This window comes from Cynocephalus volans, chromosome 8, assembly GCF_027409185.1.
Source record: "Cynocephalus volans isolate mCynVol1 chromosome 8, mCynVol1.pri, whole genome shotgun sequence".
Classification (NCBI taxonomy): Eukaryota; Metazoa; Chordata; class Mammalia; order Dermoptera; family Cynocephalidae; genus Cynocephalus; species Cynocephalus volans.
Genome location: NC_084467.1, coordinates 46,004,642 through 46,028,387, shown reverse-complemented (window position 1 = coordinate 46,028,387; position 23,746 = coordinate 46,004,642). Strand labels below are relative to the sequence as shown.

The following is a 23,746-nucleotide window of genomic DNA, read 5'->3' as shown; positions in this document are numbered from 1 at the left end:
CTTGGGGCCAGTATCTGAATCACCAGTGTCTTGCATTGGGTCTGGTACATTTTAGACACTTGATAAAGTGTGGTTGTTATTAGATAGAGTTATATGATATGCACCTGAGGACATTTGCACTTGCTGTTCCCTGTGTCTGGAACATTCTTCCCTCAGATATCTGCAAGGCTCTATCTCTCACATCCTTCGGGTCTTTGCTAAATTGTCACCTTCTCAATGAGACTTTTCATGATCGTTCTATTTTAAATTGTAACCACTCAACCCCCTCCCCCTATTCTCCTTCCCTCGTTAATTTTTCTCCTATAAGCACCAAGGTCAAGGATTCGGATCCCGGTACCTACCCACCAGTCGCCAAAAAAACTTGATCTCCACAGCATCTAACACCATCTGACTGATGGATCTTGTCTTTATTTGAAGTTTTGATATTTTGTTCACTATGGATTTTTTTGCATTAATTTTGGTTTTTAAAATGTATTAAAATACTATCTTGATTACGGAGATCTCCGTCCCATTCCCCTTCCCCTTAAATTTCACTGTATTGGTTTATTGACTTTATCCTCTCTCTAGAATGTAAGCTACACCGAATGCAGGGAATTCTGTGTATTGTTCGCTTCACTATCCGCACTGTCTAGAACAGTGGCTCCTATGTTAGTTTCTCAAAAAATATTTTGTGAATGAAAGTTTGAATTCGAGTCTTAATGACTGTCTCGGGCACTGTAATAAAGGTGCCTTTCTCCAACTGTTTCACAATTTTAAAGTGATTTAAATTGAAAGCCTGTAAAATCATAGGCTGGATTGGAAACTACGTTGCCCAGTGCGTTGTCATGGTTACACCGTCGCCGGCCGTCCTTCTTCGGCGAGTGGGCGGGGCCTGGCGGTGGGCGGGAACACCAGATTCAAACCCAAAGAGGTTGGCTTGATCATAGAGTTAAGCCTCCTTAGCTCCTAGAGCGCACTTCCGGTACAGCGATTTGCTCATTGCTGCCCAAGCCAATCTATGATCTTGAGGAGAGCCGGGTTCTCTCTCTTTGGCTAAACTTCCGGAAAACCTCTCACGCGCTTCCACAGTCGGGTGGGGACAGGACACCCCTTCCCCGCCTCCTTGAGTGCGGCTTTGCGATTGGTGAGAAGGACAGGAGGCGGGGCTTAGGGGCGGGTTAGCCTCCGGCGCAGGCGCGCTGGCCCGGCACGGCTGTCGCAAGGGCCGAGTTGGCTGGAACTGCAGTTGGTGAGCATGGGTGACCGGCGTGGGGCGGTGGAGTGATGCGAGGACGCGGTTTTGGGCTCCGAGATCTAGGACCTTGGTGTCCGTTTTCCCACGTGCATCCCGTCCTTGAACTGGGGCAGGGGCACAACCACATAAACTCCTGGATAATACTCGTCTCCTAGACTGTTTCTTCGGTGGTGGAGTGGGGTCAGCGCTTCCTCCCTTGTCTGCTTCGGCTGGTCTCGAGAGCCACGGTATTCCTAGAAGTGCCAGCCCTGGAAAGGCCCTCGGGGATCATCAGTGGCTGAGCTAGCCTTCCCGTCACGGATGGGAAAACTGAGGTCCGGAGAGCGGAGTGGTTGGACCAGTGCCACCCAGCCAGTGAAGGCCGAGCCAGTTAGAACTAGGTCTGAGGTCCACTGGTGTTTAACGCAGCACGGACCGTGATGAAAGCTTTGTGGGACGTGGAAAGAGAGATCTTGCCTTCCAGGTGTGACCGTGTGCTCACATGCTTTGTCACCTGACACGCGTCTACACATCTCAGAACCTCCCTCTTCTATGAGTTGAGCATAATAATAGCAAACCTGTTGTGGCACTTACTAAGTACCAGGCACTGTTGTAAACGCTTTGTGTGTGCAGCTTTTGTGAGTGGATCGAGGAACAATTGTGAGTCAAAGAACCTTAAAAAAGGCCTGGGCTGGAAGGGCTAACAGTGTCCTGCACAGAGTGGATACTCTGAAAATTTGAATGATAAAATAACTCAGACGCTCATTGCCAGAGTCTGAAGTGCTGCACGTGTTAGGTACTATATTGCTTTCGAGGTATTGTCTGTGCATAACTTTGAAACATTGAGATAATATTAATTATTCTCCTGTTTATGTAAGCTGAGGGGTCTGAGGACAAGAGGCACACGTTTGGGGAGGGGGGGACTTACATTTATTATTATCTTATTTAAATTATCCAGATAATTATATCTTGCACCGGTTTACTTAGCACTTCAGTTATTAATATATTTGATCAGCAAACATTTTTAAAAATTTCTTTTCTTCCTTTTTTATTTTTATTAAAACATAATTGATTATACATATTTGTGGGATACAAAGTTGACTATCAGTATTTGTGTACAATATGTGATGATCAAATCAGGATAGTTGGTGTATTGGTCATTACAAAATGTACTCATTCTTTGTGTCCATCAATCAATTTCTCCCTAACCCCCTCCCCCTTACCCCCTCTAATTTATCAGCAACATTAATAATAGTCTAAATAGGAGGCATTGTGCTAGACCCTGAAATCTAAAAATGTGGAAAATCTTATGAACTCATACTTTAATGGAAGAATAGGGCATGATACATCACTCACTACCAATGCCTGACATACAACAGTTTCTCAAAAACATCTTTGGAAATGATTCCAGTACAGTATACTATAGAGAGGTGTGTGCAGTTTGGAGGGGTTGGAGAAAGCTTTTTAGAATAAATGAACCTTGAATGATGAGTTGGAGTTGCTGGGGGTTGGGGGAGATTGAGCAATTCCAGGAATGATGAGCCATTCGGTACATGTTAGGAGAGTGGTAGGATAAGAAGCTGGAAGAAGTGTGTTGAGATCAAAAATGAAGAGCTTTGGAGCCATTCTGAGAAAATTGTGATGGGGATCCGTTAATGGATTATAAGCAGAGGAGTGATTGGATCAGCTATCTTTTTAGCTGTAATACGGAGACTAGACTGACAGGGGTCAAGAATCATTCAGTTCATTCACTGATGGAACGTTCACTGAGTGTCCACTATGTCCAGGCACTGTGCTGGATGCTGTAGCTACAACTTGGAATAAAATAGGCATAGTTATTGCCCTGTGGAGTCATGATCTAAATCAGCAGATGCACAGCTAGGGTCCTGCAGTGGTTTTCCCAGTGTGGTCCCTGGACCACTAGCATCACCATCACCTGGGAACTTGTTAGAAATACAAGTTCTCTGCCCACACCCCAGACCTACTGAATCAGAAACTCTGGGTTGGGACCCCATACTCAGTGTTTTAACAAGCCTTCCGGTGATTCTGATGCTTGATTAAATTTCAGAACCACTGGACCTCTGTATGTAGTAAGTCATACTGAGGGGCTAACCCAAGGCTGAGGCAGAAAGGGTCAGAAAGGACAGGTGGACTTGAGAAAAATCTTGGAGACAGATTCATTTGCTTTAGGAGGAGTTAAATTTCTGGGTTGGGCCACTGGCCTAAGGTCAGACCTAAAGTAGGTGATGGAGCCAGGTGTGGATCCACAAGTGGCTTGCCTCCATGGCTTGAGCTTTCCCACAGAGCCACACTGTACTCTGTGGCAATGCCTCCAACCTTTTAATATTTGTACAGTGCAAAGGGAAATGGATGAGTCTGCTTGAGATTGGAGGGGACCGGCTGGAAGACCCAAGGCTGCTGAAGGCTGGAGATAAGCCAGCTCCCCAGAGCTGAGAGGAATCAGTAACCCATTACTGAGCATACTGCAGAAAGCTTCGCTCCATGGACTGTCCTGAAAAGTACAGGTAGCCACTACATTTGGCAATATAAATCAAGAACCTTAAAAGAGTTTTATACCCTTGGACTCAGTAATCCCATTCCTGAAAATCTCTCCCAAATATATAACAAAAAAGAAGAAAGCCTTCTGTTCTTTGTACATTATGTATAACAGAGAAAACTGACAACTCTACAGTAGGGGAATCGTTTTGGAAGTAGTCAACCAATGGAATGCTGTACTGCCATTAGAAATGTGTGACTATTTTGTAAAGTCATAGAGAAACATATTCATTGGACAGGGTCTAATAAGCCCTTGCCATGTGCTGAGGGTCCAGTGATGAGCAAGCTAGATATGGTCCTTGCCTGCACAGAGCTGAGTGTTGGGGTAAGACAGGTGGCCAAATGGAGCAGTAACTTCAGAGAGTATTGGTATTTCATAGGGGACAAGTGGGCTCTGCAGGAGAAGCCAGTCTTTTGGGGTATGGGGAGTGGGACAAGAAAGGCTTCCTAGAAGACAAGATGGTAATACTGAGGCCTGGAGGACGGGTGGATGGTGGTATGCAAAAGGGAGAGGGGTGTTCTACAAAGAGGTGACAGTGTGCAAAAGAGATGAGGGGTTGAGACAATGTCAGCAGCAGTTGTCTCTGGGCTGAGGGATTATAGTTGATGTTCTTCTTTTTTATTTGTTTTGACTTTTCCCCCAGTTTTCTATAACAGCAGAAATCAGTTGAGCTCATAGTCTATGCAAGATGTTGTTCTAAGAACTTTTTTTCCTGTTGGTACCTGGCCTGTAGGGAGATCTGAACCCTTGCCCTTGATGTTACAACACTGTATTTTAACCAACTGAACTAACCAGCCAGCCCTAGAACTTTTCATAACCCTGCTGAATTCCCACAGTAAACCTACAAGGTAGGTCCTGGTGTTATTACCAGTTTACAGATGAAGAAGCTGAGCCCAGGATGCTGCCAGTGGGGGTCTGTCTGGACTCCAGGCTGCCTGATTCCAGAGCCTGCGCAGTCACTGCACAATGTTATCTCTCCCCGGTATGTTGTTATATTTTTGGGAAAATATTGATTTTTTTTAAATCGGAAGTAAGAGGTAAGTAATGCTTTGATCTGCTAGGATATTAGAAACGGAAGGATTTACATCTGCAAAACCAGTGGCTGTCTTAGAAGTTTTTTGGAGACTGAACTGGCTACTGCATGGTATTGGAACACAGTTAACACTCATTTCTGCATGACTCATTTTTCTCCAGGTGCAAGTGCTTCCCTGTGCCAGGTGTCATGGAAGGGCTGCTGACAAGATGCAGAACATTGCCTGCCCTGGCCACCTGCAGCCGTCAGCTCTCCGAGTATGTTCCTTGCAGGTTTCACCACTGTGCCCCAGGGAGAGGGAAGCGCTTGCTACTGTCCCGTGTGTTCCAGCCACAGAATCTACGGGAAGACCAGGTGCTCTCCCGAGAGGGCAAATCTAGTGACCCAACCTGTAAGAGCCAGCGGCTGATGCTGAAGGTGGGCCTAATCCACCCAGCCAGCCCCGGCTGTTACCACCTCCTGCCTTACACCATTCGTGCCATGGAGAAGCTTGTGCGGGTGATAGACCAGGAGATGCAGTCCATTGGGGGACAGAAAGTCAACATGCCCAGTCTCAGCCCGGCAGAGCTCTGGCGAGCTACTAATCGGTGGGACTTGATGGGCAAGGAGCTGCTGAGACTTAGAGACAGACATGGCAAGGAATACTGCTTAGGACCAACTCACGAGGAAGCCATCACAGCCCTGGTTGCCTCCCAGAAGAACCTGTCTTATAAACAGCTTCCATTCTTACTCTACCAGGTGACGAGGAAGTTTCGGGATGAGCCCAGGCCCCGCTTTGGTCTTCTCCGTGGCCGGGAGTTTTACATGAAGGATATGTACACCTTCGACTCCTCCCCAGAGGCTGCCCAGGAGACCTACAGCCTGGTGTGTGATGCCTACTGCAACCTATTTGACAGGCTGGGGCTGCGATTTATCAAGGTCCAGGCAGATGTGGGCAGCATCGGGGGCATGATGTCTCATGAATACCAGCTCCCAGTGGATGTTGGAGAGGACCAGCTTGCAGTCTGTCCCAGCTGCAGCTTCTCTGCCAACATGGAGACACTAGACTTGTCACAAATGAACTGCCCTGCTTGCCAGGGTCCACTGACCGTAACCAAAGGCATTGAGGTGGGGCACACATTTTACCTAGGTACCAAGTACTCTTCCATTTTCAATGCCCAGTTTACCAATGTCCATGGTAAACCATCCCTGGCTGAAATGGGATGCTACGGTTTGGGTGTGACACGGATCGTGGCAGCTGCCATTGAAGTTCTCTCTACAGAAGACTGCATTCGCTGGCCCAGCCTCCTGGCCCCTTACCAAGTCTGCCTCATCCCCCCTAAGAAGGGCAGTAAGGAGGTGGCAGCTACAGAGCTCACGGAGCACCTGTATGACCACATCACAGAGGTGGCTCCTCAGCTTCGTGGGGAGGTACTGCTGGATGACAGGACCCATCTGACCATTGGAAACAGACTGAAAGATGCCAACAAGTTTGGCTACCCCTTTGTGATCATTGCTGGCAAGAGGGCCCTGGAGGACCCTGCACATTTTGAAGTGTGGTGTCAGAACACTGGTGAGATGGTCTTCCTCACCAAAGAAGGAGTCATGGAATTACTGACCCAAGTGCAGGTTGTCTAAATGCCCCCAGCCCACCCCTGCCCCCGTCTGTTAGCTGTGGTGTTCATTCTAACACTGCATTTTCCTACACTCCTTTCCTGGGCTGGTCTCTCCAGAAACAGGGCAGCTCATGGAAGGTGAGACCGTGTTAGAGAAACCAATTTTTATGCAGTCATTTGTTCACATTATTGTATTTAAAGTCATTAACTTGATCTCTTTCTCTGGACTGGCCACACTGCCATATACCATTCCTTTTGTACTTTATTGTGGCAGCTTCTGTTAGGAGGCCGAGAGGCAAGAAAGAGACCCGAGTTCTAGTCTTAGCCCCTGGGAGAGTCACTTCCCTTCTCAGCTGAGTTTCCCACGTGTAGGATAGGAATGGCTGATGGCCAAGGGTCCCTCCAATCCCTACAGTCTGACCACAGGCCTCTTACTACATTCAGTCTAGAGAGCAGGCCCGCCAGCCCTCCTCCACCAAGAAGGTGGGCTGAGAGTGTGGGGATCTGACTGGCACCAACTCACTGGTGACATGTCCCCTCCCCTAATGGGGCCTCAGTTTCCCCATCTGTAATATGAGAAAATGGAGGTAGAGCTGTAAAGTCCTTCCAGCTGTGACTGGGTGGTTCCATGAGAGGCTCATGTCAGGCAGATCTGGTTCCTCTGATCCCTCATAGTCTAAGCATATTGGAAAGTTGATACAATTAGCTGATGGCTTCAGAGACCTGGCCCTACTGAGGCCGCTTAAGCACTGAGATCATGTTCTATAGATTGAATAAAGTCAAACTATTGGAATGAACCTTGCATGTTAATTTGAAAGAGTGATAACATCTGCCATTTTAACAGTGCAAATGCCTTCCTACCCCTTTTCTTTCTTTTTCTACTGTTTCCACACTGCAAAAAAAGAGGGGGGGGTGGGGGTGGAAAAATATGTTTTAAACCATCTCTTCCCACAGGTGTCCGGGACAGCAGGCTCCAACTGCCATGGTGGCTTTATCCTAGGTACATCCTAGAGCCACAATGAGGGGTGAATATTAAGAGCTGGTCTCTGCCTGAATTCTGTGGAAAACTGGGAGCAGACTTGAGCTACCACAGCAAAGCTGCCTATTTTCATTGCTCCTGCACACTAGATTAGGAACATAACTAGGTTTTCAATCCTTGGCCCCCAAGGGTCTCTACATGTCCAAGTCCAACAAGATTCCGTGAGGGCCAAACTCAAAGCCACCACCTCCTGAATACCTGCCTGACAGCTCCTGGAAGTGTTTTCCCTCTTCCTCCCACAGTGCTGACGGCATTCCTAGATTTGCACATACACAGCTCATCATATGGTAGTCCAGCCTCTTGTAGAGATGAGCTCCTAGAACCGAGGGGCCTGAGCCAATTCCTAGTGCACTGCAGTTCTTGTTGTGGCTAGTTGTTCTGCCTGCTAAACAGCTTCTTGGCAGCTTGTTACTGCCACTGCTACTACTGCTAGAGTAATCCCACTCTAAGCACACACCATCAGGTTTCCTAATGAATGTATATGCCAAGTCATAATTGCTCCCAGGCCTATCATTGGAGCTCTGGGCCTAGGGTTCCTTTGGAATTACTTTAGACTTTAAGGTCAGGAGACGTGGATTCTGAGAACAAACCTAGAAAGGCTAGATTGCAAGGCAGAAGATCGACCTTTGCTGCACACTGGAATCACCGGGGTCCCACCCAGAGGTTCTGGTTATGGTGTGGGGTGCGTCCTGGGCATTGGGAAGTTTAAAGTTCCCCAGATGTTTCTCAGCACCACACTCTCCCGAGTGAGCCACGGGCTGGCCCCCCAGATGTTTCTAATATGCAAAGTTGATTGGGAGTTCCTGGTGTAAGAGCCGCCTCCCCTGGGCCACTTTGTAATTGGGCTTTATCAGACCAATTCGAGCTTTCTGCTTTGAATGGTCTGGTCATTTATTTGTTCAGGTTCTGCATTGTGCTGTGAGGCTCTTTTATATACCATCTCTAGACCTTAAAACTATGCAAGGTAGCTGCTGTTGTTCTCATTTACAGATAAGGAAACCTGAGGCTCCATTTAAGCAACTTACTCAAGGATGTGCAGCTATTAAGGATCAGTGCTAAAATCAGGCATTGGCCAAAAATTATGCCCTTCCAACTACACTGCTTGTCCTCTGCCTAGGCAAAAGTGACTTCAATATATAAAACTGAATTATTTATGTCCATCTAATCAAGTTAGCCCAAAGTATGTGAGAAATTAGAATTCATGCAAATGGGTGCTTTAAATAATTTTTTTTAACTTTAAATTTGTGCGCCACAAATTTGCTTATTCATGGAAGCTTAGTCTAATGACACTTTTAAAAAATTAGATTCCAGATCATTTTCACCGTGTGAGACCCTGCGTTGCCAAAGTCACCACCAAAGAAGGCCCTCACCATAAGTGTTCTCTGGATTTTGGATTTCCCAGCCTCCAAAACTGAAAATTGAATTAGCATCATCTGGAACCCAAGTCTGACACAAGATGTCATTATAAGAAAAAGGCTTTACAGCTGCTGAGGCTCGATTGGCTCCGAGTGGGGGCTCCAGCCGGGGTCGGAGTCTGGGAGTCTGCGCCCGCCGACCTGCGCCCTGCTGCCTCCCAGCGCCCGGGCAGATGGGACTATTAAATATGATCACTGAGTCATACTTGCTTTTTCTCTGTCCCCTGGCAATCTCTCTTAAGACCCTGAAGTTTGCCAGCCACAGGATGTTTAAAAGATACCTGAAATTTATAAGGCCATAATTAAAGTCTTGCTTCGCTGTACTTCATGTCTCCGTGTCCATCCTTTGGCATTGGACAGTTTCGACTACGGGAAAGCCCTGCGGCAGCGCATCGCAGAGACCAGCGGAGGAACTGGCGGCAGTGGAGCCGGCGGCAGTGGCAGCAGCGGAGGAACCACTGGCAGCGGCAGCAGCAGAGGAGCCAGCAGCAGCGGCAGCAGTGGCAGAGGCGTGAGCAGCACTGGTGGTAGCAGCGCCAGCACCAGCGGTGCCAGCAGCAGCAGCAGCGGGAGTGAGGGAAGAGGCAGCAGCGGAGCCGGCGGCAGCGGCATGAGCAGCGGCAGTGGGGGAAGTGGCAGCGGCAGGAGCGATACCCTGCAGTACTGCCCCGTCACCCAGCAGACCAGCAGAGTCCAAGCTGACCAGAGAGGTGGCTCCCCGAGAGGCCCAAGACCCGAGGCAACCACACACGCAAGGCACTAGTGGCCAACTGAGTAGTCACTGAGGTAGCCATACCAAATTGGCAACCACAGCAACATCTTAGTCAGTCAATAGTGTCAAACCTGTGGACTGTGAAACCCCCTGCCACAATGAATAAACATTGAAGAAAAGATACCAGAAATACGAAAAATCAAGAAAGTACACCACCCAAAGATAATAAATCTCAAGCTCTGGATCCTATAGAACAAGAAGCCCTTGAAATGACTGACAAGGAATTTCGAGTGATAATTCTAAGGAAACTGAATGAGATACAAGAAAACTCAGCTAGACATCATGATGAAATGGGGAAAAGTATACAGGACCTGAAAGAGGTAATGTACAAGGAAATCAATGCCCTGAAAAAAAAAATGTAGCAGAACTTGCCAAACTGAAGAAGTTATTCAGCGAAATAAAAAAAAAACACAATGGAGAGTTTAACCAGCAGGCTTGTGGAAGTTGAAGAGAGAACCTCTGAACTTGAAGATGGGCTGTTTGAAATAACACAAGCATACAAAAAAAAAGAAAAAAGAATCAAAGGCATTGAAGAAAATCTGAGAGAGATATCAGACAACCTTAAGCGCTCAAATATCTGAGTCATGGGTATTCCAGAAGGGGAGGAAAAAGGAGATTGCATTGAAAACATATTCAAAAAAATAGTGGCAGAAAACTTCCCAGGTATAGGAAAAATCACAGATCTTCAGATCCAGGAAGCTCAACGATCTCCAAACGTATTCAACCCAAAAAGGTCTTCTCCAAGACATGTTATACTCAAATTGGCAAAACTCAAAGACAAAGAGAGAATCTTAAAAGCTGCAAGAGAGAAGCGTCAAATCACCTATAAGGAAGCCCCAATCAGGCTAACATCAGACTTTTCATCACAAACCCTAAAAGCCAGAAAGGAATGGGATGATATATTCAAAATACTAAAGGACAGAGATTGTCATACTCTACCCTGCAAGGCTATCCTTCCGAAATGAAGGGCAAATAGTATATTTCTCAGACAAACAAAAACTGGGGAGTTCACTACCACACGACCACCCTTATAAGAAATTCTCAAGGGAGTACTGGGTTTGGTACCTGAAAAACAACTACCACTGCCATAAAAACCGAAGAAAAATCAAAACCCACTAGTATAATAAAAATGGCATCCATGAAGAGAAAACAAACAAACAAAAAGGCTATCTACAACCGAAGGAACCAACTAATACAGAAAACAAACAGTAAATCAGAAAGAAAGGAGCAAAAGACACCTAAGACATCCAAACAAAAATCACTAAAGTGCTAGGATTAAATCAACACTTTTCAATAACCACTCTTAATGGAAAAGGCTTAAATTCCCCAATCAAAAGACACAGACTGGCTGACTGGATTAAAAAGGAGGACCCAACTATATGCTGCCTTTAAGAGACCCACCTCACCCATAAAGACTCACATAGACTAAGAGTGAAAGGATGGAAAAAGATTTACCATGCAAACAGAAAAGAAAAACGAGCTGGAGTAGCTATTCTTATATCTGATAAAATAGACTTTAAACTAAAAACCATAAAAAGAGACAATGAGGGACACTACATAATGATAAAAGGACTGATCCATCAAGAAGACATAACAATCATAAATATGTACGCACCCAATGTGGGAGCAGCCATTTTTATAAAACAAACTCTATTAGACCTAAAGAAGGAAATAGACACTAATACCATAATAGCAGGGGACCTGAACACCACACTGCCAATATTGGACAGATCATCTAGGCAAAGAATCATCAGAGAAACACAAGATCTAAACAATACTCTAGTCCAATTGGAATTGGCAGATATCTACAGAACATTCCATCCAACAACCTCAGAATATTCATTCTTCTCACCAGCACATGGATCATTCTCCAGGATAGATCACATATTAGGTCACAAATCAAGTCTCAACAAATTCAAAAAAATTGGAATTATCCCATGTATTTTCTCAGACCATAATGGATTAAAACTAGAAATCAATAACAAACAAAATTCTGGAAACTATACAAACACATGGAAATTAAACAGCATTCGACTTAATGACATATGGGTCCAAGAAGAAATCAAGCAGGAAATCAAAAAATTTTTGAAAGTAATGAAAATAATGATACATCATACCAAAACCTGTGGGATACTGCAAAAGCAGTATTAAGGGGGAAATTTATTGCATTAAATGCTCACTTCAGAAAAATGGAAAGATGGCAAGTGAACAACCTAACACTTCACCTTAAAGATCTAGAAAAACAAGAACAATCCAAACCTAAAGTTAGCAGATGGAAAGAAATCATTAAGATCAGAGCAGAACTGAATGAAATTGAAACCCAAAAAACAATACAAAAGATCAATGAATCAAAAAGTTGGTTTTTTGAAAAGATAAATAAAATTGACAAACCATTGGCATGGCTAACCAAAAAAAAAGAGAGAAGATTCAAATATCAAAAATTAGAAATGAAAAAGGTGATATTACAACCGATTCATCTGAAATACAAGGAATCATTCGAGACTACTATAAACAACTATACGCCAACAAGTTTGAAAATCTGGAGGAAATGGATAAATTTCTGGACACACACAAGCTCCCAAGACTGAGCCATGAAGATGTAGAAAATCTGAACAAACCAATAACAATAAAGGAGATTGACGCTGTTATCAGAAAGCTCCCAACAAAGAAAAGCCCAGGACCAGATGGATTCACAGCAGAATTTTACCAAACATTCAAAGAGGAACTGACACTGATTCTTTACAAACTATTCCAAAAGATTGAAATGGACGCAAATCTCCCAAACTCATTCTATGAAGCAAACATCATCCTGATACCAAAACCAGGTAAAGATATAACCAAAAAAGAAAACTACAGGCCGATATCCTTGATGAACATAGATGCAAAAATCCTCACTAAAATACTAGCAAACAGAATACAGCAACACATATGTAAAATTATTCACCACGATCAAGTGGGATTCATCCCAGGGATGCAAGGTTGGTTCAACATATGCAAATCAATAAATGTGATACACCATATTAATAAAATCAAACACAAGGACCATATGATCATCTCTATAGATGCTGCAAAAGCATTTGATAAAATTCAACACTCATTCATTTCAAAGACCCTCTATAAGTTAGGTATAGACGGAAAGTATCTCAACATAATCAAAGGCATATATGATAAACCCACTGCCAATATCATCCTGAATGGGGAAAAGCTGAAAGCTTTTCCTTTAAGAACAGGAACTAGACAAGGATGCCCACTCTCACCACTCCTATTCAAAATAGTGTTGGAATTACTAGCCAGAGCAATCAGAGAAGAGAAGGAAATAAAGGGCATCCAGATTGGAAAAGATGAAGTCAAACTGTCCCTGTTTGCAGATGACATGATCCTATATATCGAACAGCCTAAAGCCTCTACAAAAAACCTCTTGGAATTGATAAATGATTTCAGCACAGTAGCAGGATACAAAATCAACACACAAAAATCAGTAGCATTTCTATTCTCCAATAGTGAACATGCAGAAAGAGAAATCAAGAAAGCCTGCCCATTTACAATAGCCACCAAAAAATAACATACTTAGGAATTGAGTTAACCAAGGATGTGAAAAATCTCTATAATGAGAACTACAAACCACTGCTGAGAGAAATTAGAGAGGATACAAGAAGATGGAAAGATATCCCATGCTCTTGGATTGGAAGAATCAACATAGTGAAAATGTCCATACTACCCAAAGTGATATACAAATTCAATGCAATCCCCATCAAAATTCCAATGACATTTTGCTCAGAAATGGAAAGAACTATCCAGACATTTATATGGAATAACAAAAGACCACGCATAGCCAAAGCAACGCTGAGCAAAATAAATAAAGCTGGAGACATAACACTACCTGACTTTAAACTATACTACAAAGCTATAATAACCAAAACAATATGGTACTGGCATAAAAACAGACACACTGACCAATGGAATAGAATAGAGAATCCAGAAATCAACCCACACACCAACAGCTATCTGGTCTTTGACAAAGGCACCAAGCCTAAACACTGGGGAAGAGACTGCCTCTTTAGCAAATGGTGCTGGGAGAACTGGATATCAATATGCAGGAGAATGAAACTAGATCCATACCTTTCACCATACACTAAAGTAAACTTAAAATGGATTAAAGAATTAAGTATACACCCTGAAACAATAAAACTTCTTAAAGAAAACATAGGAGACACACTTCAGGAAATAGGACTGGACACAGACTTCATGAGTACGACCCCCAAAGCACGGGCAACCAAAGGAAAAATAAACAAATGGGATTATATCAAACTAAAGAGCTTCTGCACAGCAAAAGAAACAATTAACAGAGTTACAGAGTTAAAAGACAATCAACAGAGTGGGAGAAAATATTTGCAAAATATACATCTGACAAAGGATTAATATCCAGAATATACAAGGAATTCAAACAACTTTACAAGAAAAAAACAAGCAACCCAATTTAAAAATGGGCAAAAGAGCTAAGTAGGCATTTCTCTAAGGAAGATATACAAATGGCCAACAGACATATGAAAAAATGCTCAACATCACTCAGCATCCGGGAAATGCAAATCAAAACTACACTGAGATATCATCTCACCCCAGTTAGGATGGCTAAAATCCAAAAGACTCTGAACGATAAATGCTGGCGAGGTTGTGGAGAAAAAGGAACTCTCATACATTGTTGGTGGGACTGTAAAATGGTGCAGCCTCTATAGAAAACAGTATGGAGGTTCCTCAAACAATTGCAGATAGATCTACCATATGACCCAGCTATCCCACTGCTGGGAATATACCCAGAGGAATGGAAATCACCAAGTCGAAGGTATACCTATTCCCCAATGTTTATCGCAGCACTCTTTACAATAGCCAAGAGTTGGAAGCAGCCCAAATGTCCATAATCGGATGAGTGGATAGGGAAAATGTGGTATATCTACACAATGGAATACTACTCAGCTATAAAAACGAATGAAATACTGCCATTTGCAACAACATGGATGGACCTTGAGAGAATTATATTAAGTGAAATAAGTCAGGCACAGAAAGAGAAATACCACGTTCTCACTTATTGGTGGGAGCTAAAAATAAATAAATAAATACACACACACACACACACACACACACACACACACACACACACACCGGGGGTGGGGGGAAGAAGACATAACAACTACAATTCCTTGAAGTTGATACGATAAGCAAACAGAAAGGATATTGTTGGGTGGGAGGAGGAAGAGGGAGGTGGGACAGGGGTTTCGGTAAAGGGCCACAATAATCAACCACATTGTATATCGACAAAATAAAATAAAATAAAATAAAATAAATAGAAAATGACAGCCATAGAAAGGATACTAGTATTTATAGGTCATTAAAAAAAATGCTGTACCGTTGAGAAAATGCTTTCATATAGTTTACCCCCTTTAAAAGGACACAGTGTGGTCACCTGCTAGCATTAAGAGCTTCAAGCCGTGAGAGAATGCATGCCGATTTTGCTGTAGTCTTCAAGATAACTAAACTCGTTATTGTACATGTTACTTTTATGAAATGCATTTCATGTTAATTAATAAAAAATTTCAACACGGAGGAAAACTTAAAAAAATAAAAAATAAATCAGATTCCAGGACCAGAGAACCAATTAATTATAAATTCTTCATAAATGTGTGAGTCCTAGAATGATTTGAGGATGATGTAGCATCCTGGAACTTTAGAACAGAGAACTTAGAGACAGCCTCTGCAGCCTTTGGTTCATAGATGGGATGCAGCCTGGAGTGGGGATGAATCTACCACACACCATCGACTGGCAAACGCCTGAGTACAGGCCAGGCGCCAGGTCGCCTCTGGTCTATCCTGTTGCATGAAGAGAAGAGTGGTTGGATCAACATTTGAGCAGCCAAAGCCTTGTAGGTTTGCTGAAACAGGTACCCATCCTCTTTATTTTATAAGAGGGAGACAAATACAAGAAGGACAGTGATTTGCCCAAGGTCAAGCTGAATAAAACCTAGTCCTGATCACTAAGCCAGTGTTTCTTGTAGTAGCCAAGAGCAATGTTATTTGGTGGAAAGATCAGAACCTTGAAGAGACATAGTCCAGATTCACCACTTACTGCGGAATTACTCAGACCAATTACTTGCCCCTTTGTGCCCCTCAGATTCTTCATTGGTAAGCTCCTGCTAATGGTACCCACCTGGGAGGGTGGTTTGGGGGTTGACTGAGATCATTTGTATGAAATGGTTATTAACCCTTAGTCTGCACTCAAGAAACACTACACCAGACTACTTAGGAATTCTCCCCACTGGGACCGCAGGTTTTGCTGTGAACTTTGTTGTCTCAAGGTCTGGATCGTGTTTTCTTGATTATGATGCTTTTAAAGCCTTCTTGGGGAACTCTACAAGTAAGAATTAGGTAATGCCTGCAGAGTGGTCTCATCTCCTTAGAGGAAAAACAGAAATATTCAAACTGTACCTTACTCTCTCACTTTTGAACTTGCCGATTTTACCATTTGCCATAAATTGATGAAATGGGGATTCTGGCAAAATAACAGGTACAGGCTGTATTATCATAGCTTATTCCCTGGGGAGATCTAGAAGCAACTGGCTGGGATATATTTAGCAGAATTATACTTGGGGAAAAAGACTGGTGCGTAACAAAACTATTGTGTAAATCAAGCTTAGAATGTAAATCAAGAGCTCCATTAATATTCTGTATTTTAATGGAAGAAACACCTGCTGGGCTATCAATAAAGGAGCTTTGCAGAAATCTGTTGAAATTGTCATTTCCTTAACTACTTGAATACCAGGTCTCTCTAGAGTTCCTACAATCAATTTCTACACCAACACACCAGAATGCTTTTTTTCCCCACCAAATGCTTTTAAGAATGGATTATTATGCATTTAAGGGCATGGTAGGGTTAGTTTTAGAGTTAGGAAAATGATTTTTTTTTTTTTTAGTTTTATTATAATATGGAAAATGGGAAAATATTTTTATGATGCTATTGCAAACTTAAGTAACATTTTTAAAAAAAATCAAGATACTTCACTTAATTTAAAATAATGACTTACATCATAGTATAAGACTCCAGACTAGAGACTCTGGAGTCAGACTGCCTGGGTTACTTAATAGCTATGTGACCTTGTGCAAGACACTTCCTCATAGTTTCTGCACTTTAGCTTCCTTCTCTATAAAAGGGGCACAGTGGTGCCTGGCTCATAGCATGTGCTTGGTAAGTGGCAGCTGCCTTATATTAAGAGATACTTTGCACATAGTGAGTGGATGGCTGGTGCACTGAGGGCCAGCAGAATGGGGTGGCACCTTTAGACTCCCCATGTTCAGGCACCACCCTGGTGCAGGGATGGTGTCCATTTCTGTCAAACCAGCAGCTCTCAAGGCTGCTAATGAGCTCCCATGGCTAAAGTTTAATTGTCCTTGAATAAGTGAAACTGTAGAACCAAGAGAGTCAGGAAGAGGCACTTAACTAGTTCATGGTAACCGAAGGCAGAACTTGCTGCCGAGGCTCACCGAAAAGCTTGTTGGTTGATGGGAATCCCATTGGGTAGGTGGTAGGTGCTGTGCAGATTCAGCTGTGGGCTCTGGCAGGGGTTTCTGCAGATGGTGGATTCTTCTACCTAAGCAGACTGGTTGGGGACATGGCATGACACAGTGAGTGCCAAGACTTTACCATAAGCTTGGAGTGAGCAAGGCAAGGGCAGCTGGACCAGTCTTGTTAATTCTGATCTCCCCTGAAGAGCTTAGGAGAGTCCTGACTTCAAGTTTTGACTCCACTTTTCACTAGCTAGCTGACTTTGGGCAACTTATTTAACCTCTCCATGTCACTTTTCTTATTAGCCAAATGGTGCTATAAAACTACCTAACTCCTAGAGGTATTGGGAAGATTAACTGAGCCAATCTTTATAAAGCACCCAGCACACTGCTTGGCATAGCCCAAGTGCTCAGGAGGTATCAGCTGTTGTTACTGAGCCAGGCCAGCATATGTGCTACCCCTGGAATGTGCCCTTTTAAGGCACCTTGCCTTTGCTTGAAGGCCCTCCCTCCTTACCTCATCCCCCAATTCCTTCTTCATCTGCATGGCCCAAGTCTATCATAGGTGGTAGCTTCCATTCCGACCTGTTCAGAACTAATCACTCCTAAGTCTGTGACATCAAGCCAGTAATCATTTGTTGTGTACCTGCAATGTGCTGAGTAGGGGCAATGCTAGACCCTGGCAGTACAAAAGTGCCCAGTTCAGGGCTCCTGACTCAGTTTACAGAGAAATGGGGGAACCATCAAGTAAATAGACAATTACAATGCAGTGTAGTAAACGTAGTAATGGTGCAGGTGCTGTGGGGACACATGGGACAAGGAGCCAGGGTGGGCTTCCTGGAGGAGACAATAACTGTTCGGCAGTTGGAGGTGGAAGAAGGAAAGCAAGTGGGAGGAAAAGTGGCCTAGGCAGAGGGAACAGAGTATGCAAAGGCCCAAAGCTAAGAGCATGGCAAGATTGGAGAATAAAAAATAACAGTGTTATAAACTGGACGCTTACTATGAGGCAAGCTCTGTTCCATGTACTTCACATATATTAACCCATTTAATCCTCATAGCGCCCGCATGAGGTAGGGGCTGTTATTCCTGCTTATGTTGCAGATGTGGAAACTGAGGCAGAGAGCACCTAAGCAAGATGCCCAGGGTCTACAGCTAGTGAGCTATGGGGCTGGAATGGAAATATGGGCAGCCTTACTCCAGAGCCAATACTCTTAGCCACTGTACCCTCCTGCCCCCTGGCTGAACATGTCCTGGATGGCTGGGCTAAGGAGGTCAGAGAGAGGAGCTGCAGAGGTGGTGAGGGCCCAGATCCTGAAAGGCCTTGAATGCCCCACCAAGAGTGCTGATGAGGGAAGGGGCAGCCACTGAGGCCTCAGAGCAGGAACGAGGACAGGCTTGCTTGTGGCTGTATTTCTCTTCATTGGAGCAGTTCCCAGCCAAGGGTTAGATTTGTTAAATCCACTCAACAGCATGACCTTGAAGGCAGCGGCTACCTGATGCACTTTAGCCTTGATGCCCTGAGCATAGTAGGTGCAGGATAAATGTAACACAAACGGAACAAGGCCATACAGAAGAGGAGGAAGGTGGGCTCTGGGGTGAACTGCCTGGGTTCACATCCTGGCTCTGACACTCACTAGTTGTGTGACTGTGTGCCTCCATCTCCTTATTTATAAAATTGGGATCATAGAGCTGAGAAGGTGGCCGTTGGGATTAACTAAGAGAATCCGGGTTCTAGCCCGGTGCCGGAATTCAGTGTAAACGGCGGCACCAACCACTGTCCTTTCCTGGCTGCCCCTTGTGCCTGCCAGCAGTGGTTCAGGGGGCTTTGTCTCCATACCCAGTTCTCCAGCTGCCAACCCAAATCCACAGAGGTAACCAGACAGAAGTCTGGTGGTCCAGCCTCCATCACTGACACCAGGCACTCCGGTCCTGTGCAGAGGGCTCCCAAGGCGGGGTGGAGGGTGGGAGAGGCTCCGCCGCGAGTGCAGGTACCTTGGCCCTGCCCGCGTCCCTCCTCCTCTCTGGGCCTCCATTTCTCCATCTCTAAAATGAGGCAGAGGAGGTTTGAGTCTTTGTGGGGGCTCTGCTGGAGTGGGCACGGTGGCCCACATCCCCGCAGGAAGCATCCCAGCCCAGCCGACCTCGCCCCCAGAGGAAGGGGGACACCCAGAGCCCTTCGCCCCATCAGCCGTGGCGGGGCGGAGGCTCAGGTCCCGCGGTTGGGCCACACGCACTCGGTAAGCGGGCAGGACTCCGGCTCTGCGCGGCGCAGTGAGCCGGCAGCCCGGGCCCCCGCCCCAGCCGAGGTCTTGTCCTTTCCTTCGCCAGCGCAGGGCTGCAGGCGGTAGCAAGTCCCGCGGCAGCAAGTCCCACGGCAGAGGGAGGCCCAGCTCTTTCCGAGCGCGCAAGGTCCGGAATGTCAGATGGACCTTGAGTCCCCTCTGCCCCACCTCCACCCGTGCCCGTGCCTGTTCCATTATCCTGGCGACCAAAAAGGACAGCAGAGGCAGATCCCGTGGGCAGAGGAGGCCAGGAGCCTTCCTGGAGAAGGGGTAAGGTGGCCACGTTGGGTTTGAGCCTGGGAATGCTGTTGCTGATATTTGTATGTGCAAGTAGGGGCTTGCGAACAGGGCACTGGTTTATTTTATTCTTTCATTCATTAGTTCCTTCGTTCGTTCATCCATTCATCCATCCATCCACTCAATGCAGTCATCCACACACTCAGGCTCACAGAGCTCCCATTGTGTGTCAGGCGCTGGGTACTCAGATGAATCCCTACCCGGCCCCTGCCTGCTGAGAGTTCACCTGCTGGAAGGGAAGGCAGACACCTGGACACCTGGTGCAATGCGGTATTACAGGGGCTAGGACAGAGCTCTGCAGGATGAGGGTGAGGGTGAGGGTGAGGGTGTGTGCATGCGGTCAGGGAGGGGCCAGCTTTACTGGCAGGCAGGGAAAACTTCACAGTGGAGGTACCCTTTGAAATTCTCCTAAGACAGGTAGGTTTGGGGCAGGTGGACCAGGCAGGGGAAGGACATTCCCAGTAGAGGGAAGTAGAGCAGAGGCATGGAACTATGAAGCAATCTGTGTGTTAGGGTAGCTGTAATCAGGCTGGTATGGATGGTGGGGAGGAGGAAGCCTGGAGAGGCCAGGGGTTGGGCAGAGCCAAGGTGTGAGGGTGGGCTGCCCTCAGGTGGCAGAGGCAAACCCTCCCCCCATTGGTTGAGAATTCAGCTCTGGGCCTCACTCTGTGCCCTTAAAGCAGCAGGAGTTGGCTCAGGCCTATGGAGAGAGACTGTGGGTGGCAGACACCAGGCCCACAGACAGGGAGTCCTTGGCCCTCATCGAGACCCTACATCTGATCTTCCTTGCCACCTTCTGGGGCATGCAGATCTGGGTGACATTTATTTCAGGTGTGTCTCAGGGAAGGGACTTGTCCAGCCCATGATTTTGGCTGGGTTCCTAGGGTTGTTGAGCACCTACTTTCTGCATGCCGGGCATCAAACTCAGGCACTGAACATACCACAACTCTTAGAGGCGTCACAGCACTCCTCAACCCCCCTATTTGGCAGTATTTTTGCCCCAATTTACAGATGATCAAATTGGGGGTCAAGTGGTTATGTGACTTACACACAACCTTTATGTAGACAGGGAAGAATCCAAACTAGTATCTGCTGGGTATAAAGAATCATGTTGCCTGTAGGCTAAAGCACTACTTTGCTAGTGAGAGCTCATGCCATATGCTGTTTAAAAAGAATGATAAGCCCTTACAGGGACACACATGGTTCTTTCTAGCACATTGTCCCCATTTTTAGATGGAAAAATGAAGGTGGGGAGAGGGCAGGGACTCACTGGGCCTAGGCAGTCCCTGGACACTGGCCCTATCAGCAGGTCCTAGGCCTCCTGCTTTCTATCCAGGACTCTTTTTTTCTTTTTTCTTTTTTAAAGATGACCGGTAAGGGGATCTTAACCCTTGACTTGGTGTTGTCAGCACCACACTCTCCAAAGTGAGTGAACCGGCCATCCCTATCTGGGATCCGAACCCATGGCCTTGGTGTTATCAGCACCACACTCTCCCGAGTGAGCCACGAGCTGGCCCTATCCAGGACTCTTTCTAAAACAGGCAGGATCCTTCTCAGTCTGGCTATGCCTCTGGGATCCAGGATTTTGAGAGGTGACTCCTGAGTGACAATTCCACTCATGGAGAGTCCCATCCTGCATGAGGCCATAGAGCCATGGCAGTTACTCACCTGGGGGTCAAGTCAGGGGAGAATCATCCTTGGCAAAGGCTTGTCCCATAGAATGCCTGGTCCCCATAACAACTAGTGCTTACTGAGCACTTACTATGCTAGTGGCTAGCCATTTAGTCTTCAAAACAATACTCTGTGTAGATATTATTATTAAGCCTACTTATAGATAAGAAAACTGAGGCACAAGGAGGTTAAGAAACTTGCCCAGAGTCATGCAGCTATTAAATAGCAGAATTGGACTTTGAACCCTGGCACCCTGGCCCAAGAGTCTGTGCTGTTAACTATTGTTCCAACTGCCTTGGAGTGTCAGCATTCACAGACCTTGGATATAGATGGGCCCTGGGCCCACCAGCTGCTGCTAGCTGTTGACACTGCACCCACCCTTCCCCGCAGGCTTCGTGATGGGCAGCAGCTTACCTCAGCAGCCGCTAGCCTTCTTCCACAGCAGCCTCTTCGCCTTCTGTTTCCACATCTGCTCTGCCTGTGCCTTCTGCAACCTGATGCTTTTTTCCATGTACCACCTGAGGGAGCCCCTCAATGAGGAGGAGGCCACCCAGGTATGGAGGGTCTTCCAGACCCCTTGCCCTCCCAGACCTACCCCCACTCTGGCTGCCAGTCAGGGTTCTGGGTATACCACTCCCTGATCAAAACGCATCCCTGGCTACCCAGGCTGCATGGAATCAAGTCTGAACACCAGGGCCCAATGCTCAAGGAAGGGCATTCACCTCCTGCCACTCTCCTATCTCTTCTTTGCACCAGCATCACCACACTCACTAGCCATCAGACATGCCAGTTAGGCACATGCCACATTCTCTGATCACATCCTCTGTGCTTAGCTCTGAGGGGTACTGGGCATACAGCTATCAGACACAGGCCTGGCCCTCAGGGAGCGCAGTTTGGTGGGGCAAAGGGATGATACGTCCTATGAGTGAGTGATGGGTGGGGCAAAGACAGGGATGTGGGTAACCACACCTGGGGAGAGCACAGGGTCAGGAATGGCTTCCATGCCTTTGCATATGCTGAGCCCTCTGCCAGGAACGCTCAACTTGGGCCTCTTCATCCTTAAGTCCTGCTTTACATGTCACCTCTGGGAAGCCATTCCTAAGTGCCCCCACCCCATTGGGATCAGCCAGATCATGCTGCTTGGGCCTCCTTTGCACCCTCATTTCATCGTGGTTGATTTCCACTGCACTTCCCTGATGGCCTGAGAGCTCCTTAAGGGCAGGGCCAAGGGCAAGATCTGGCTATAAGCCAGCCTCAGTGAAGACTATGGCTGAATGACAGACACAAATAGGTCTTCCCAGCTCTGGTGTGGCTAGAAATGTCCCAACAACCTCCAAAACTGTGGGTGGGGATTCACTTCTAACTCAAGAATTAGAGGGCCCTGAGCACCCTACAGACTGGAGGTAGGTGTCCTGGTTCCAGGTGTCAGAAGCAGGGCTAGGAAGCCATCTTATGGCATTGTGCCCTGCAGACCTCCCCACTTGCACTCTGGCAAAGTCCTTTCATGTGCAGCATCTTAAATCGATGCTTTCTACTGCCTACTGACAGGGAAAGACAACAATTATCACTATCATTCCTTGAGTGCAGCTCCTATTTTTAATCTCATTTTGCAGAAAATTCTGAGGCTCAGAAAGTTAAGGAACTTGCATAAGGTGCCACAGGGTGGGACTGCAGGCTTGAAGCAGTCTGTCTGAGCCCTCCAGCCACCAATGCAGCCTGTCATGGTGAGAGAGGGCAGCAGGAGGGTTGTGTCCTGACCTTTTCTCTCCTGTCCTGCATTAGCTGGTCATCTTGTGTGTGTGGCCACGGCCATGTTGAATGCCCAGCGGTTTGGGTAGATGATTCCAGACCTCATGGGTGACATGCATCTCACTGGGCAGAGCTATGGCTTGGGCCATGACATCGGCCTTTTCTCCAGGAAGTCCTACACACACCCGCAGACCACGAACCCCTGCTACTAGGCCTTCTGCAGCTAGCCCACCAGCTACCATTGTCTCTCATCCCTCTGCAGCCTGCACTACCTGGCCATGCACTTCTCCAAGCTATAGTCCCTCCTGACAGGGGAGGAGCCTCTAGCCCTGCTGCTGGGGTGGGGGTTCCCTTGGCAAGCCTACTGTGCTGAGAGCCCCTACATCCATATTTAAGGCCCCTAAACCCGGAATGTAGAACTGCAAGGGGCCTTCAAGGTCTTCTCTCCAGCCCTCTCCTATAACACAGGCAGGGAGAAGCCCATAATGTGACGGGGCTTGCCCCAGGCCACACAGCCAGGCCATATAAACTGCTTCTGTCTTATCTGAGCTCTGTTAGTGAGGAGGCTGGAA

At 46.2% G+C, this 23,746-nt stretch overlaps 1 protein-coding gene across 1 annotated transcript; it reads left to right on the top strand.

Annotated features, from left to right (window-relative positions):
- Window positions 1-1,214: 1,214 nt before the first annotated feature.
- PARS2 (prolyl-tRNA synthetase 2, mitochondrial) lies at window positions 1,215-7,195 on the top strand. The gene is made up of 2 exons (XM_063106498.1): window positions 1,215-1,228; window positions 4,965-7,195. The coding sequence occupies exon 2, from the start codon at window positions 4,993-4,995 to the stop codon at window positions 6,418-6,420; it is 1,428 nt and encodes a 475-aa protein (XP_062962568.1). The 5' UTR covers window positions 1,215-1,228; window positions 4,965-4,992; the 3' UTR covers window positions 6,421-7,195.
- The last annotated feature ends 16,551 nt before the right edge of the window (window positions 7,196-23,746 follow it).